Source organism: Crocodylus porosus, unplaced genomic scaffold (assembly GCF_001723895.1).
Source record: "Crocodylus porosus isolate Cpor-Errol unplaced genomic scaffold, CroPor_comp1, whole genome shotgun sequence".
NCBI lineage: Eukaryota > Metazoa > Chordata > Crocodylia > Crocodylidae > Crocodylus > Crocodylus porosus.
The window spans coordinates 4,177,660-4,191,600 of record NW_017728923.1 but is presented as its reverse complement, the minus strand read 5'-3'; the positions used below and the strand labels follow the sequence as shown (position 1 = coordinate 4,191,600).

At 42.7% G+C, this 13,941-nt stretch overlaps 1 protein-coding gene across 2 annotated transcripts in view; it reads left to right on the top strand.

Annotated features, from left to right (window-relative positions):
- Positions 1-13,941, top strand: part of XPO6 (exportin 6) — a 91,228-nt gene that overhangs the window by 69,414 nt on the left and 7,873 nt on the right. For both annotated transcript variants that reach the window (XM_019539979.1, XM_019539978.1), the window contains exons 14-21: positions 198-290; positions 2,926-3,070; positions 4,391-4,537; positions 5,337-5,526; positions 6,731-6,886; positions 8,576-8,690; positions 9,833-10,004; positions 11,692-11,853. In XM_019539979.1, the coding sequence (XP_019395524.1) occupies positions 198-290; positions 2,926-3,070; positions 4,391-4,537; positions 5,337-5,526; positions 6,731-6,886; positions 8,576-8,690; positions 9,833-10,004; positions 11,692-11,853 (1,180 nt within the window). The remainder of the gene's footprint in view (positions 1-197; positions 291-2,925; positions 3,071-4,390; positions 4,538-5,336; positions 5,527-6,730; positions 6,887-8,575; positions 8,691-9,832; positions 10,005-11,691; positions 11,854-13,941) is intronic.

The following is a 13,941-nucleotide window of genomic DNA, read 5'->3' as shown; positions in this document are numbered from 1 at the left end:
AATACACTGTATATGGTTTCTTGCACCACAAACAAATGGCCCTTTTGCGTTTAATGTAGGTCTTGTGTGTCTGCATCAATACTTGGTCAGTGTGCAGTCTTGCCAAACGCCATATTCAGATAAACTGCAGACATGTACAACAAGAATATATTTTACAGTCCTTTTGTGTGCCCACTGATGTGCTGCTTCTTTGGCAGGTTGGTCAAGGTAACGCTGTATGGGTCCCAGATAAAACTGTACAACATTGAAACAGCTGTGCCATCTGTATTGAAACCTGACCTTATTGATGTGTAAGTATGAGACCTACTACAAAACCCAAAACAAAATTGCAGGCTTTTGAAAGGTTCTACATATATTGCTCCTAGTAGTGTCAAAACTCATGAGTGCAAGTAAGATAGTATCTAAATTCAGGTCCCTTATGTCTTTCCTCTGGGAGAAGGTCCTCAAGTAGCTAGGATTTGTGTTTTGTCTCCACTCATTTCACATATGGTCTAGAAATTGCCTACCAGTGGCTAAATGCAAAGAAGTTTTCTTGAAATTGGCCCAAGGTCAAAGCTAACTTGCCTACCTCAAATTTATGCTCTTAATCTTGCTGCCAGTGCCATTCACATAATGAGATTTTAGTTTAAGAAAAAGATAATTAAAGTTGGAGAAAAGAAGTCATCCTAGTCTTTGCTGTAAGCCATCCTGAGCCTTTGTTGGAGAGGGTTGCATATGAATCAAATAAAAATTACGGGCCACAGCACCTTCTATACTGACCACCTGGAAGCTCAAGGCTCTTAGTCAGCAAAATGGTGGCATCTTATTGAATATACCAGCTTTGTACCTGCTGTCTATATTGAGTGACAGCAGTCAGGTACTAAAACATTCTCTACAAAGCCTGTGTGTACCTATGTGAAAATGAGCTGGGTTCTTGGGAATAGTAACAAACTTTACATCAGAACTTTTAACCTGTTAGAATTCCAGAGGTAAATTTTGCAGTCCCACAGAAGGTAATGCACTTGCATTTCATATTACGTAGGATGGAATTTTAGCCCTCAGTCACTTACTGGTTGCCATACATGGCTTTACTGAGTCACAAAGTATGTGCCTTTAAGCTGCAAGCCTATTTTAAGTTACAGAATGAAACAGTTTGATGCCAGAGTTGATGTTAAATGTAGAGCTTTAGTGCCATTTTAAAGTAGCATTCCACTTTGGCCTGTAAAGGTTTCTATCCAGAATAGCTTTGTGTTGGACAAGGCTTTATTTCCTGCAAGCTGGCATTTTGTGAGCAGGGTTTAAGCATGGTCTTAAAAGTGCTTGAGATGAGGCCTTTGCTTTGTGGTTCCATATGCACATCAAACTCCTGAAAATCCCTATTGGTAATTCATTTCATCATTACGGTTCCTTGAATCTCTTTGCAAATATTATTCACATTGGAATAATAGTATCACTTTCAATTTGAGCCTACCTCTTACCTTAAATATGCCTTTTATCCCTTTCCATGGCACCTCTGGCAGACTAGAATTCTTCTGAGCTGTTGGTTGGTTTGCATTTTAATTCTGTTGCTGTCCATTGTCTAATCCTCCTGAAGGTCCAAACAAATACATAATGCCTTAGTCTGACATCAGTTGAAGATGGATACTTTTACTATTTCAGTAACAGAGGCAAATAACTTGCATCTCAGCCTTCTTTCCTTTTACTGTTATTGGTGAGACCCATGGCTCTTTCTGTGGCATTGAGACAAATAATAAAAAATCAGTATCAATCCAGTAGATGATTTTACCTGACCTTGCTGACTTCAGGGTCATCCTGATCTATTGCATTTGAGGAGTAGCCAAAGGGTCCACTTATACCAATTCATTTTGACACACCTGGAGTTTAAAGTAATCAAGACAAAAGCAGCATTTTATTCCTAGTTTCCGTTGACTGAATTGTTAATCCATGGGTGTGATAATCCTGTGAGCAGTGATAGAGAGTAGAGTTGAGATGAACAGAACCTGCAGACAAGTATTTCTGTACATTCACATGTTTTAAGTATAGCCTCTGTTTTGAATTTCTGGGTTCGCTAATGCTTGGCTGAGAAGTGTTGAATGAACATGAATGTTCCTGAAGGGCTCCCATCCCTGCAAGTAACACTTACCTAAGGAAATCAAAGATGAAAATCCCTTTCTTGAGAATTTCCCTGGCTTTTTCTAAAATGTGTTGTTCAGCTATGAAAGCCCTGAAGAGTTTGCAGTCTGTGTAAGACCAAGCTATAGTCAGCCACCCAGCGTGCTTCTCCCTCTTCTTTCCCCACATCCAACAGATAGCTATGTGGGCATGGGCCATTTACATTGGAACTGGCTGATTTGAGAGTGACATGCAGACTGCAAGAGCAAGTTCCTGTTGCTATTCTCCCATCTTAAAAAACAAAACAAAAAAAGATTGCTTGTTTGTTCTCACCTCCCTGCCTGACTGGTGATAGCCACAGCAGGAGGAAGTACTCCAGAATTTCAAATGTTAGCTTAAGCTGCATGTAATATTAATGTGCACTCTGAAAATAAAACAAAAACAACTTTTTCCAAATATCTGCAGGGATCCCAGTTAAGTAGATATAGCAATGCACAATTTTAATGACGTAAACTCTCAACTTGATTTAATGTCAAAGAAGTTAGCAGAAATCTTTTAAAGGTGTAGCCTCCCAACTTGTCTACATTTAGTGTAGTCCAGTTTGCTTCAAACTTTTTAGAAAAAGCTCCTGTGTATGTGTGAAACTTCCAACTTGACAGAGGTAGGTTGTCTTATAATGGGAAACCTAGTGACAGCTTTCAATGCAGGTGAGCAATCCCTTCCCCAGTACCCCCTCAGGGATATATGCTGTATTTAGGACTTCTGCAATCATATTGTTGTATTACTGGAATGCTCTTTATCATCTGTATGTTATATTTTGGTTCCTCTTCCTAGCCATGCTCAGTCGCTGGCAGCATTGCAAGCTTACTCTCATTGGCTAGCACAGTTCTACAGTGAAATCCATCGACAGAATTCTGAGCAGTTCATCTCTCTAGTCTCCACTGCCCTGGAAGCAATTATTCCACTCATCAGCTCGAAGGTATCTTCATCAGAATGGCTTAATGATGCTGTAAGAAACTAAATACACCCTAAAACTAACATCCAGGGTTCTATGTGAGTGGGCATGTGGCATTCTCAAAAGACCTCACTCTTCCTCTGTGGATTTTGCAGGCTAGTCCTCAGGATGGATGAATCTGGGAAGGAGATTAAATTTGTCAATACAGTACATTTGTCTACCTCTCAGGGCCATGGTGACATCTTATGTGAGGTGTAGTGGAAGTTTGTCATCAGTTTAAAAAAAAAAATAGCATTCATTAGCATGATAGAGATAAAGGGCAGCCAGTTGCTGCAAGAGCAGCCTGTTAGGAAAGGCATAGTAACAGAAGTCTAATTATATTTTGGCTCCTTTAATCTGAGATCCTGGACAGACCTTGAAGTTCTTCAAGGGATGAATGAACAGACAGACACACCCTTTGAAATGCTCCAAAAAATAACCCTGTATAAAGCAACTAATTTTTGCAAGTGCTTTAAAATTTGTGCTCCCTGTTATGTATGCAAGCTCCACAGAGCATGGCAGAAGAAGGGCTTGGTCCTCCACAGTGATTCCCTGCTCCACGGGCCCTTTGGTCTCCTGGTTCCAGGGTCTCTAAGGCCTCATGCTGCTCCTGGGTCTGGGGAGAGGAGTGTGTTTTTGGGAGAGCAGATCTGAATACCTAAGAGAGTGTTTGCTGACTGTTGGCTCCAAGGAAGAGAGGGGCAGAGCACAGCAGCCCTTGGGAAATGGGTGCAGAGTTGTTCTGACACTGTGCCTCTAAAACTACGAAAAGTATGGAGGGGCACTCTGGGAGAGTGCACAAGACAACATGTTCATTCACAGTGCTGTACTCACTCCCCCCGCCCCCCTTGGATGGGACAGGGGATGTAGCAGATCCACAGGATGTAGAACCTCTTTATTATGCCCCCTGACTGGAGAGAGCATGCCACTATATGCACTATGGCAATTTTGAAATGCTCCTGTTAAGAGGCATGGCAGGGGGGGCAGTAAATCTAGATGAAACGCTTCGATTTTGGAGCACTTCAAAGTTCATATGCATTTTAAAGCACTTCAGATGTCATGTCTGTCTCCATGCAAAGAGTGGGGAAGTCTCTGTTATCTGTATTAAAGGGTTGATCTGCATGCTGATTTTTAGGCTACCAAGTGCTGAATTGTGCAAGTTTCTGTACATGTTTATTGTAGTGACTTGTTTCTGTCATGAAGGATCTGTACATTTGAAAACTAGTCCTGTGTCCTAGAGAATCTGTTCTTTTGTCTTGGCATTAAGTTATGGTAGATCCTGGACATGTGCATGTTCTATTCCAGGTGCAGGAGAAGTTGCTGCTGTCTTCATGCCACTTGTTAGTTTCTTTAGCCACCACAGTGCGGCCTGTGTTCTTGATTAGTATTCCAGCAGTCCAGAAGGTGTTCAACCGGATCACAGACACCTCTGCTCAGCGGCTTCCTGATAAGGTGATGTTTGATGCTTAATGCAAATATGGGATTTGGGTGACTGGGGAAACAAGTGCCACAGCTCTTACTATTGGGGTACAGTAGTTTCAGGGAAAGATCATTGTTACTCCTGGATTCCTTAATCATTGTGCACAGAAATCCAAGTGATTTGGCTGTCAGTGGCCTTTTGTTTTCAATGTTAAATGGGGAGAGGAATGGATTTTTGAATCTCATGTAATTTCATCTTAATTTCCTGTAATGTGACTCCTGCCTTCTCTAAGCTGGCCAGAGCTTGAAATTGTATAGCCCAGTGCTACCTCTGACATACGGGATGGATACTTCAACATAGATTCTTCATGAGGCCTTTTGTATTTGCAGCTTAAGTGCTACTGTAATACAAAGTGAATATTTAAAGACTTTTTAGAGACCAGGATCTTGTCAGGACTGGACAAGCATGGTGTACATCAGTCCTTAAGAGCTAATGGCATAAACAAGATGGGGTGGCAGAAAAGTAATGTTATCCTTATTTTACAAATACAGTACTAAAGCACAGATTGAATTGCTGAGGGTCTTGCAGAAGATATGTAGTAGAGCCGAGACCGAAACTCAGTTCTCAGCTGGAGGCTGAAGCCTTATCTAATTGTACTTTTCTAGTTTGCAGGATAGTTATATTTCAGTTGAGTTCAACTTCTCTGGTTAAAACTTTTTCTTATTTGACAACTGTAAGATCTCCTAGGGTAGAGTTGCACTCCAGCATAAAGTGAGCAACGGGTCCCTTACAGCTCTGTTGTACCAAAGCTTAGTGTCTCTTTGCTTCCAGGCTCAGGTACTGGTCTGCAGAGCACTTTCAAATGTGTTGTTGCTGCCATGGCCAAATCTCCCAGAGTGTGAACAGCAGTGGGCAGTTCGTTCAACCAACCACACCAGCCTAATCTCTGCCCTCACGAGGGAATACCGCCAACTAAAATCCAACACCATCCTACCACAGAGGAAAGTGCAGCTGGAGGACAGTAAGTGCTTATGTCTCTAATATAGCGCTTCTGTCTCTTTTAGCAATTGATGCAGCCAGTGATGAGAAGGCCTTATTAAACATTTGTTCCAATAACTGTACTTCCTGGTAAGCTTGTGTTTGGTGACTTTTTTGAGAAACAAGGATAGCAGCAGTTATACCAACTGTGGCATGCAGCCATTCCCATCTCTGCCGCTGCTGCCAGCCACACAGCTCCAATCATGGCGGCAGCGGGAGGTTTTGTACACAGGGCAGTCACTACTGGCACAAGCAGTCCCACAGGCAAGCGGCAACGTGGCTACAGCCAACACCCTGTGTCCTTATGCTATTATGTTAAATATCTAGATTGGAAGCAGTGTTGTCAAAGATTATACCTATAAAAGTGACAGTATCTTGAAGAAACTTTTGTTTTCTCTTAAGCCTCAATCTCAAATATCCCTGAAGAGCAAGTTTGAGACATCCTGGTCCCTCCCTGCTAGCTAAAAAGTTCCTATGCAAGTTTTCATGGCTTCTGGTTTGAGGATTGTTCTACTAAGAAATATCTGAAACTCCTTCATCACTTACAGCTGCAGTAGCAACAGGGGCTCCAACATAGCTCATTCTGATGATATGGGTTTATTTAAGAGATGAGAGGGGTGTATTGAAGGGTGGGCTAAAGATCCTTAAGGATGAAGGGTATCATTAGAAAATTTGCTCTATAGTTTCAGGTAGCTTACTTATGGCACTCTCCTCACTGTGGCATTTACATAGTGCTTCTTTGCAAGTCTTATTCCTGATGTTTTCATGAACTCAAAATTAACCCCAGATATCACACTGCTCCCCAATATGTTTGTTCAGTTCCCTTGTCTGGCCTTATTTTAACTAGCAATGCATCTAAAAGGATCACTTCCCCCACTCCCAGTCCTTGCCTCTTAACAGAAGCCAGTATCCATTTGAGAACTGATTTGGAAAAAAGATGTTTAAACATACTAAGCTAAGCATGTGAGTAGTGACTTCAGTGAGAGTGTGTGTGTGTGTTTAAATGAGGCACCCGAGCATCTTCTTGAATTGGGAACTTGATTTATAATGTAGTTCTCTCATCTCTGAAAAGTATTCTATGGCTTAGCCACTATTAATACAAATGAAGAACTTTTGCCTCATTCCCCCCGACTTTAAAAGATGAAGTCCTGAGAAATGTCATAATTTTTCTCCATCTTGATTTGCAGCCAAAGTGATCATCCATCAGACACTAAGTGTCTTGGAAGATATTGTGGAGAGTATTTCTGGAGAGTCTACCAAGTCACGACAGATCTGTTATCAGTCACTGCAGGAATCTGTCCAGGTCTCGCTAGCCCTCTTCCCAGCTTTCATTCATCAGTCAGGTATAACCATAGGGCAGGCTTTAATACTGTGAGTAGCTTTTATGATGTACTGGTAAATTCCAAGGTCCATCAACACACAATCTGTGTGCATGAAGTGCTTGGATTTGCTTTGCTTAAGTGGAACACAAATCCATATTGCTTGTATCTCTTCATTTGGCAAGTTGTAGGTTTAGCCGTATCCCGGATCAGAAGAGGATTGGAGAACATTCAGCAGGAAATGTTCTTTGCTTAAATGGCTGTTCTGCCATCTGTTCAGGACATAGCTGTAGAGGTCTGCAGTATACCAAATCTACAACATTCCAGTGACTTTCATTTTTGCTGTCCCTTAACAGATGCACTGTAGTCATGAAGGGCATTTCAGACTAGCTGAGGTGTTCATGAGTGAAAAATGTTTTCTGATTTCAAATGTGCTGTCTGGCTGTAAAATATTTTGTCTGGCATATACCATTGTCTTCAGAATGTTAAAGGCATAGTCCTCCTAAGACTACAAGATTTGGGCCTGTTTTAAGGGCACCTTGAAGAACCTTGTTTGCCTGTCTGGTCTTCAGCTGGACCCCAGTTGATCTTAATTAGCTTGGTTTATATTACACTAAGGTAGCTGAAAGGTCAAGGGGTGCCAGAGTATAAGGGCATCAAGAAAAGCCATTGAAGGCTGTGTTGCAAAAGACAGGTGGCAGCTTCTGCAACAAAGCAGGAGCATATGAAATGGTACCCTAGACACAGCCAAGAGCCATGCACATATAGAGAAGTAGGAAACTGGGTGAGGGAAAAGATTAAATGAAGGGAAAATTTTTAATACGAACAGCATCCAGTTGGGTAAGCTAGTGTCCTTAATCCAGGCCATTGCTATATGGTGAACAGCTAGCTGACAGTGCAAAGGCACCTTTGGTGTGAGCAAGCACATAGACTGACATAATCTGTAGAGTCATATGCAATGAAGGAATTGAAAAGCAACAGCCGTAAAATAGATACCCAATCAATTGCGTTGGTACTAGCACTAAACTGTTCAACTTTGCAGTGCTAATCATTTAAGCACACAACCATGTGCTGGAAATTACCTCTGAAGTCAGCAGGCTGTCTTTAATTTTTACAAGAAACAAATTAGATTGTCTCTTCTTCCCTACCTCCAACCCATTTAACTCCTGATCTCATGTTACTTCCTGTTTACCTTTGAACTACCAGGGCTTGGTCTAAGCCAGTGATGGCCAACTTTTTTGTCAGGCTGGCCACAGATTAAGCCCTATCCCCAGAGGCATACTTGATCATTTACTCCTGGGTGTCAGAATGGAGACAAAAGGATCAAGCCTCAGAGTAAGACAGGGGCAGATTTGCTGCAAGAGGAGGTGCTAGGAGATGGGTTAACAGTTCCCTGGGCCTGCAACTGCCACTTTTTTATAGTGAGCAAGGGTATAAACTGTTGTTAGTGCTGTCTTCGGTGGTGCTGGCTGAATGTATAATGGCTATTCCAACTTACCTCTCTGCCACAGGTGTTGGACCCAGTGGGATAGTCTTTTTAAATCTTTGGCACCAGCTGTAAGTCTTATTTGTGCTGGGAACCGTCCTGGTAAATCCCAGCATCAAGTGATAAAAGAGAATCCAGCATTAGGGGAGCAAATCACTAGTGAAATGAGCATTTTTATAGTGCCTTAATGCTATGCTTCTTAACACCTTCTCTTGACCTTGTTGTAGATGTTACTGATGAGATGCTGAGCTTCTTCCTGACTCTGTTTCAAGGATTGAGGGTACAGATGGGAGTGCCTTTCACTGAGCAGATCATACAGACCTTCCTAAACATGTTCACCAGGTACTTTGTCACACCTATCAATTCATCTGTCTCCTGTTGATGTTAAGTTTTTTCTTCTGGTCCCTGACAGACAGCTGTTCTATTTCAGTAAGCTGCTCATGCAGTAAAAATTCTCAATTGTCTAGTGTCCAAGTGTGTTTGTTAATTTTCAACCTTCTCAAAATACTGCAATTTTTTTCCTTGTGCAGAGACTAAATCAATTGCGGGGAGAGGGGAAAAATATGTGAAATCCAATGTAATTTTAAGTAAACTGCTCAAATAGCCATTGTGTATCAAAAGTTCATGCTCTTTGTAAATAGGTGGTAGCAGCATTTATTGTCTGAAATTCAGAGAGGTAAGACATGTTCAGGAATGACTCTCCTCCCTGGACCTCTCCAGATTGGGAAGTTCTGTTTCTTTGAAGGAATGCCCCTTTCTAAGCAGCTTGTGTATTGCACCTGCCCTATGACCATTAAGTAGCTCTGGTGCCTGGTTCAGAGAAGGATAGGTTTCCCAGGTACTATTCCACAGTGTTGGATGGGTGCAAAATGATTGCCCACTATTTATTACCATGAAGTCTGGAATCTGATGGTTTGAACTGCATTAAGTAAATGCCAAAGCTCTTGTCTAAGGAACCCATCAAACATGATGCAGCGTACTGCAGGTGTACATGCCTCCTCTTTAAGGTTATTTAAGGTCTGGATTAGCAGATAGTTTTGTGCCCAAAGTGTGTGAAGTCTATGGAAGCTTGGGGTGTCTTATTTTGCTCCTTGGTTATAGACCCTCCTCTCCTGAGACTTAGTGCAGTGGTACCCAACCCCCGGGCCGCGAAGGGTTGGCTGTTGGTCCACACGAGAGTTGACTGCCACGGACTGGAAGTGACCATAGACTGGCAAACTGCGCACCAGCAAGCTACAGACTGGAAGAGACTGGCACACTGGGGACCCACAGTATGCCTGTCACTTCTGGTCCACGGTCCCTTCCAGTGTGCAGTTTGCTGGTCCTCAGCATAAAAAGATTGGGAACCCCTGACTTATTGCACTCATCTAGCTATATTCAGATGTTTTAAATTCAGTTCAGGTAAACTTTGTCTCCTTCCGACTGACTTCCAAGAAGGCCTGTATGCAAATGACTCTTTTTCCCCCCCACCTTTTTTTTAATAGAGAGCAGTTAGCAGAGAGCATTCTCCATGAAGGCAGTACTGGCTGTCGAGTGGTTGAGAAGTTTCTGAAGATACTACAAGTAGTAGTTCAAGAGCCAGGCCAAGTGTTCAAGCCTTTCTTACCCAGCATCATCTCACTGTGCATGGAGCAGGTCTATCCCATCATCGCAGAGGTAGGACAACTCCTACGCGAAGTGTGGTACTTTGAGTGGGAAGAGAACAGAAATTCCTTCTTTTCATGTGACCTCAGTTGAAGTCACCAGGTTAGATGCTGACTGTATGGGCAGAGGCTGAGGTTATTGCCAAGTAGCTGTAAAAGCTAAATTTGTGGCTATGTTCAAAGCAGAACTTCAGGAATCATAATTTTTGTGGTAGTTGTTTTTTTTTTCATGGCCCATGTGGATATTGGGTTCCACAGGCATGTAACTGGTGGCATATTAAGAAACAACCAGCATGGCTTTGTCAAGGGAAGGTCATGCCTAACAAACCTGGTGTTCTTCTGTGACCAGGTAACTAACCAGCTGGATATGGGATGTGATTTACATCATCTACATAGACTTCAGCAAAGCCTTTAATACTGTTTCCCTTGAGTTTCTCTCAAGTTGGAGGGTACTGGCGTAAACCAGTGTGCAGCAAGGTGGGTTGGCAACTGGCTCAGAGGCCAATCCCAGCGAGTTGTAATCAATGGGATGGTCTCATCCTGGAGGGCTGTGTCGAGCAGTGTCCCCCAGGGATCAGTGCTTGGGCCCATACTCTTTAACATCTTTATCAATGACTTGCATGAAGGAGTGGAAAGCACAATGATTATGTCTGCAGATGACTCCAAGCTGTGGGGAAATGCAGGAATATCTGAGGGATAGGGTAAGGATCCAGAATGGCCTGGACAGACTTGGTCCTATGGGCTGAATGGAATCGGATGAGGTTCAGTAAGGATAAGTGCTAGGTCCTTCATCTTGGTAGGAAGAACCCTTATCATAACTGTATGATGAGGGGTGGTCCCCTGGTTGACACTGCATCTGAAAGGGACCTAGGGGTGACAAATGACCAGGGGATGAATATGAGCCATCAGTGTGATGAAATTGCTAGCAGGGCAAATAGAGCTCTGGCATGTATCAGCTGATGCATTGCAAATATATTCAGAGGGGTGCTTCTTCCCCTCTTTGGCATTGGTGAGGCTACAGCTGGAGTACTGTGTCCAGTTCTGGGCACTGCACTTCAAGGATGTGGATAGGCTTGAAAGGGTACAGAGAAGGGCCACCCATATGATCAGGGGCCTGGAAGACGCCTTATGAGGAGAGACTCCAGGAACTGGGTTTGTTCGGTCTGAGTAAGAGAAGACTGAGAGGTGACTAAATAGCCATCTACAAGTACATTGGGGTGAGCACCAAGATCTAGAGGAGCAACTCTTCAGAAAGGCACCCCTTGGGAGGACAAGGTCCAGTGGGCACAACCTAGTTAAGGAAAAATTTAGGCTGGACAGAAGGAAAAACTTCGTTTCCATAAGGGTATCTAGAATCTGGAACACACTCCCAGCAGAGGTGGCAGTAGTCACCATCCCTGGAGGTGTTCAAGAGGAGGGGAACAAGCATCTCATTGAGCTCATTTGAGCCCAACTACCTCCTGCCCATGGCAGAGACCTGGACTTGATCTTACAGGTCCCTTCCGGTCCTACTATTCTATGATTCTATGCACTAGAGGAAAATACTGTAATGCTATCTAATGGCACCTCTTGCCTCAAGTTCTGCCCTGAACAGCCACCTGCCACGTTACATGGAAGAGTTCTTGGCAGTGGAGTCCATTGAAATAGTTTTCATGTCAGCCAGGAATCTGTTGTAAATTTTTTCTTCTTCTCCCCTCTAGCGCTCATCTCCTGATGTGAAAGCTGAACTTTTTGAGTTGCTTTTTCGGGTCCTGCATCATAATTGGCGGTACTTCTTCAAATCTAATGTTTTGGCCAGTGTTCAGAGAGGAATAGCAGAGGAACAAATGGAGAATGAAGCACAGTTCAGTGCCATTATGCAGGTAACTCAACAGCTGTTTGCTAAATTAAGAATTTCTGCTTTCTGTGGTCACTGCAACAGGCAGGTAAATACTGAGGGTTGACTCAAACTAAATTTAACATGAATGAGTTCCTGATATTAAATGTGAACTGAGGAAATGTCAGTTAACACATGGCACTTGTGGCTTTGAAGGCATAAGATGCAGACTACCTTAGTATTTGGAAAATAAAGGACAGTAAACACTTTAGTTGGGGGAGGGGTCAATTCGCTGCATCAATTTATACTATATAATAATAAATTAGACCCAGCCTTCAGAACTTAAAACATCACTGATGTGGTAGTACAGAGCAGTAACAAGTCTTTCAGATTTGCAGTAAGACAAGCTGTCGGTTGAGAAAAGTTTGTAGAGTCCCAAACTGTCCCCTGGGTTTATATTAACTTGTTATTGTAGGGTGTTCCACTATATGCATTTCACTGGTAATTCTGTAGAATAGAGAAAAGGAAAGTTATCGTACTTCAATCAAATACCATCTCCATTGGTCAGCCTAAAGACTTCTTTGTTCTGGGTTTTCACTTTGACACTTGTCAGAAGTGGTAGAACCTGGGGCTGTGCTTCCCCTTTAGTAACAGAATTAGGTCTCCAAAACAAGGATCCCAAGTCCAGCAAAATTTAAACCATCCTCTTAATCAGTAGCTGATAGAGTTAGTGATTGGAAGGTCTATGCCCTTCACCTTCAGCCCACTTTAGAGTAAACAGAGGCCTTGCAGCATGCCCTGAAAGTCCATAATCCCTGGGTTACTGAGAATTGCTAGGGCTCAGAGTTAGTTTGTGCACTTCTGGTTGAATTACGCAGAGCTGCCCAAGCATTTGTTCTTGTACTGTTCTGGCCAGGTAACTCATGTTGCACCCTTTCATGTTAGGTGGCATTCACTCAGTAATCAAAGTGTTAGCTGCCTGTTGGTTACCAGTTTCAGATTAGCTGGCTCCTGTTCATTTTGATACAAAGATTTTATTTAGTATTTTGCAAATGTTCTACATCATAAGAACAGCCTATCTTATCACCAGTCTCTTCACTACCTTCCATGCGAGATCAATGCATGGGACTATAACTGGGTTTCGAAAAGGGCTAAGCCATGTTTGAACTTTAACTGTAAGCTTCATAGCTAACCACATGATAGCCTGATGACAGGACTGGTGTCTCCCCACCTCCATTGTACAATATTCTGAGCAGTTCAGTAGGTGAAACTTACTCCAGAACCCTCTCGTCTTGGTGTGCGCCAGGGACAATATACCAGACTGGTCCAGTCTGATTTAGCTAATTCTGTTGCTACCTTCCCTTTAGTTTTCCCCAGTTCAGTCCCTCTTCCTGCTTTTTTCACTTCCAGTATGTAGTATGAGATTTTATTTGCTTCAGCAGTACATTGGACCTGTCTGCCCATTGTCCCAGTCTCAAGATCCATACATGTATTCAAAATAACTTAAACATGTTCTGTCTTCTCCTACATTCCACTGCTGATCAGCTAGAAATACCTGCATTTTTCCATCAAATTCTTAGCTAAGAAGTTGAGATTTCACTCTCCATGTACAATCAGCAAACTTGGGCTATAGCAGAAAAACAAAGGGCAGTTTTATTGCTAGTCATTCCTCTAGCTTGAGTGTGCTGCCAGGTCATGAGAGACTCAATTTATGGACTGTTCACTGTGTCTCAGATGTCAGTCAGCTCTTCCTTCTTTCTGGTCTGGCATTGGTGCAACTTATTAAACAGCCACTTCTTTGTCCTGCAAATTAATGAGTTAAAACATTTGCAGTTCTTATAACTTATAACTTATAACCTTGGTAGTTTATGCTTCTGGGATATGGAAACTGAACTGCTTTTTGCATTGCAATACATGACACATTAGATACAGCAGGGTCTCCCAGATCATTCAAGGCTTGCCCAATTAAAGCTGAGTGAGTCCTGTTTGACAAGAAGTGTTACCTCCAAGGAGGAATATTCTGTAATGGTCTGGTCCTGCAGGGAGAGAACCAGGAAAGCCAAGGCTGCAACTGAACTCCAACTAGCTTCGAGCATCAAGGACAATAAAAAGTCCTTTTTCAGATATGTGGGGA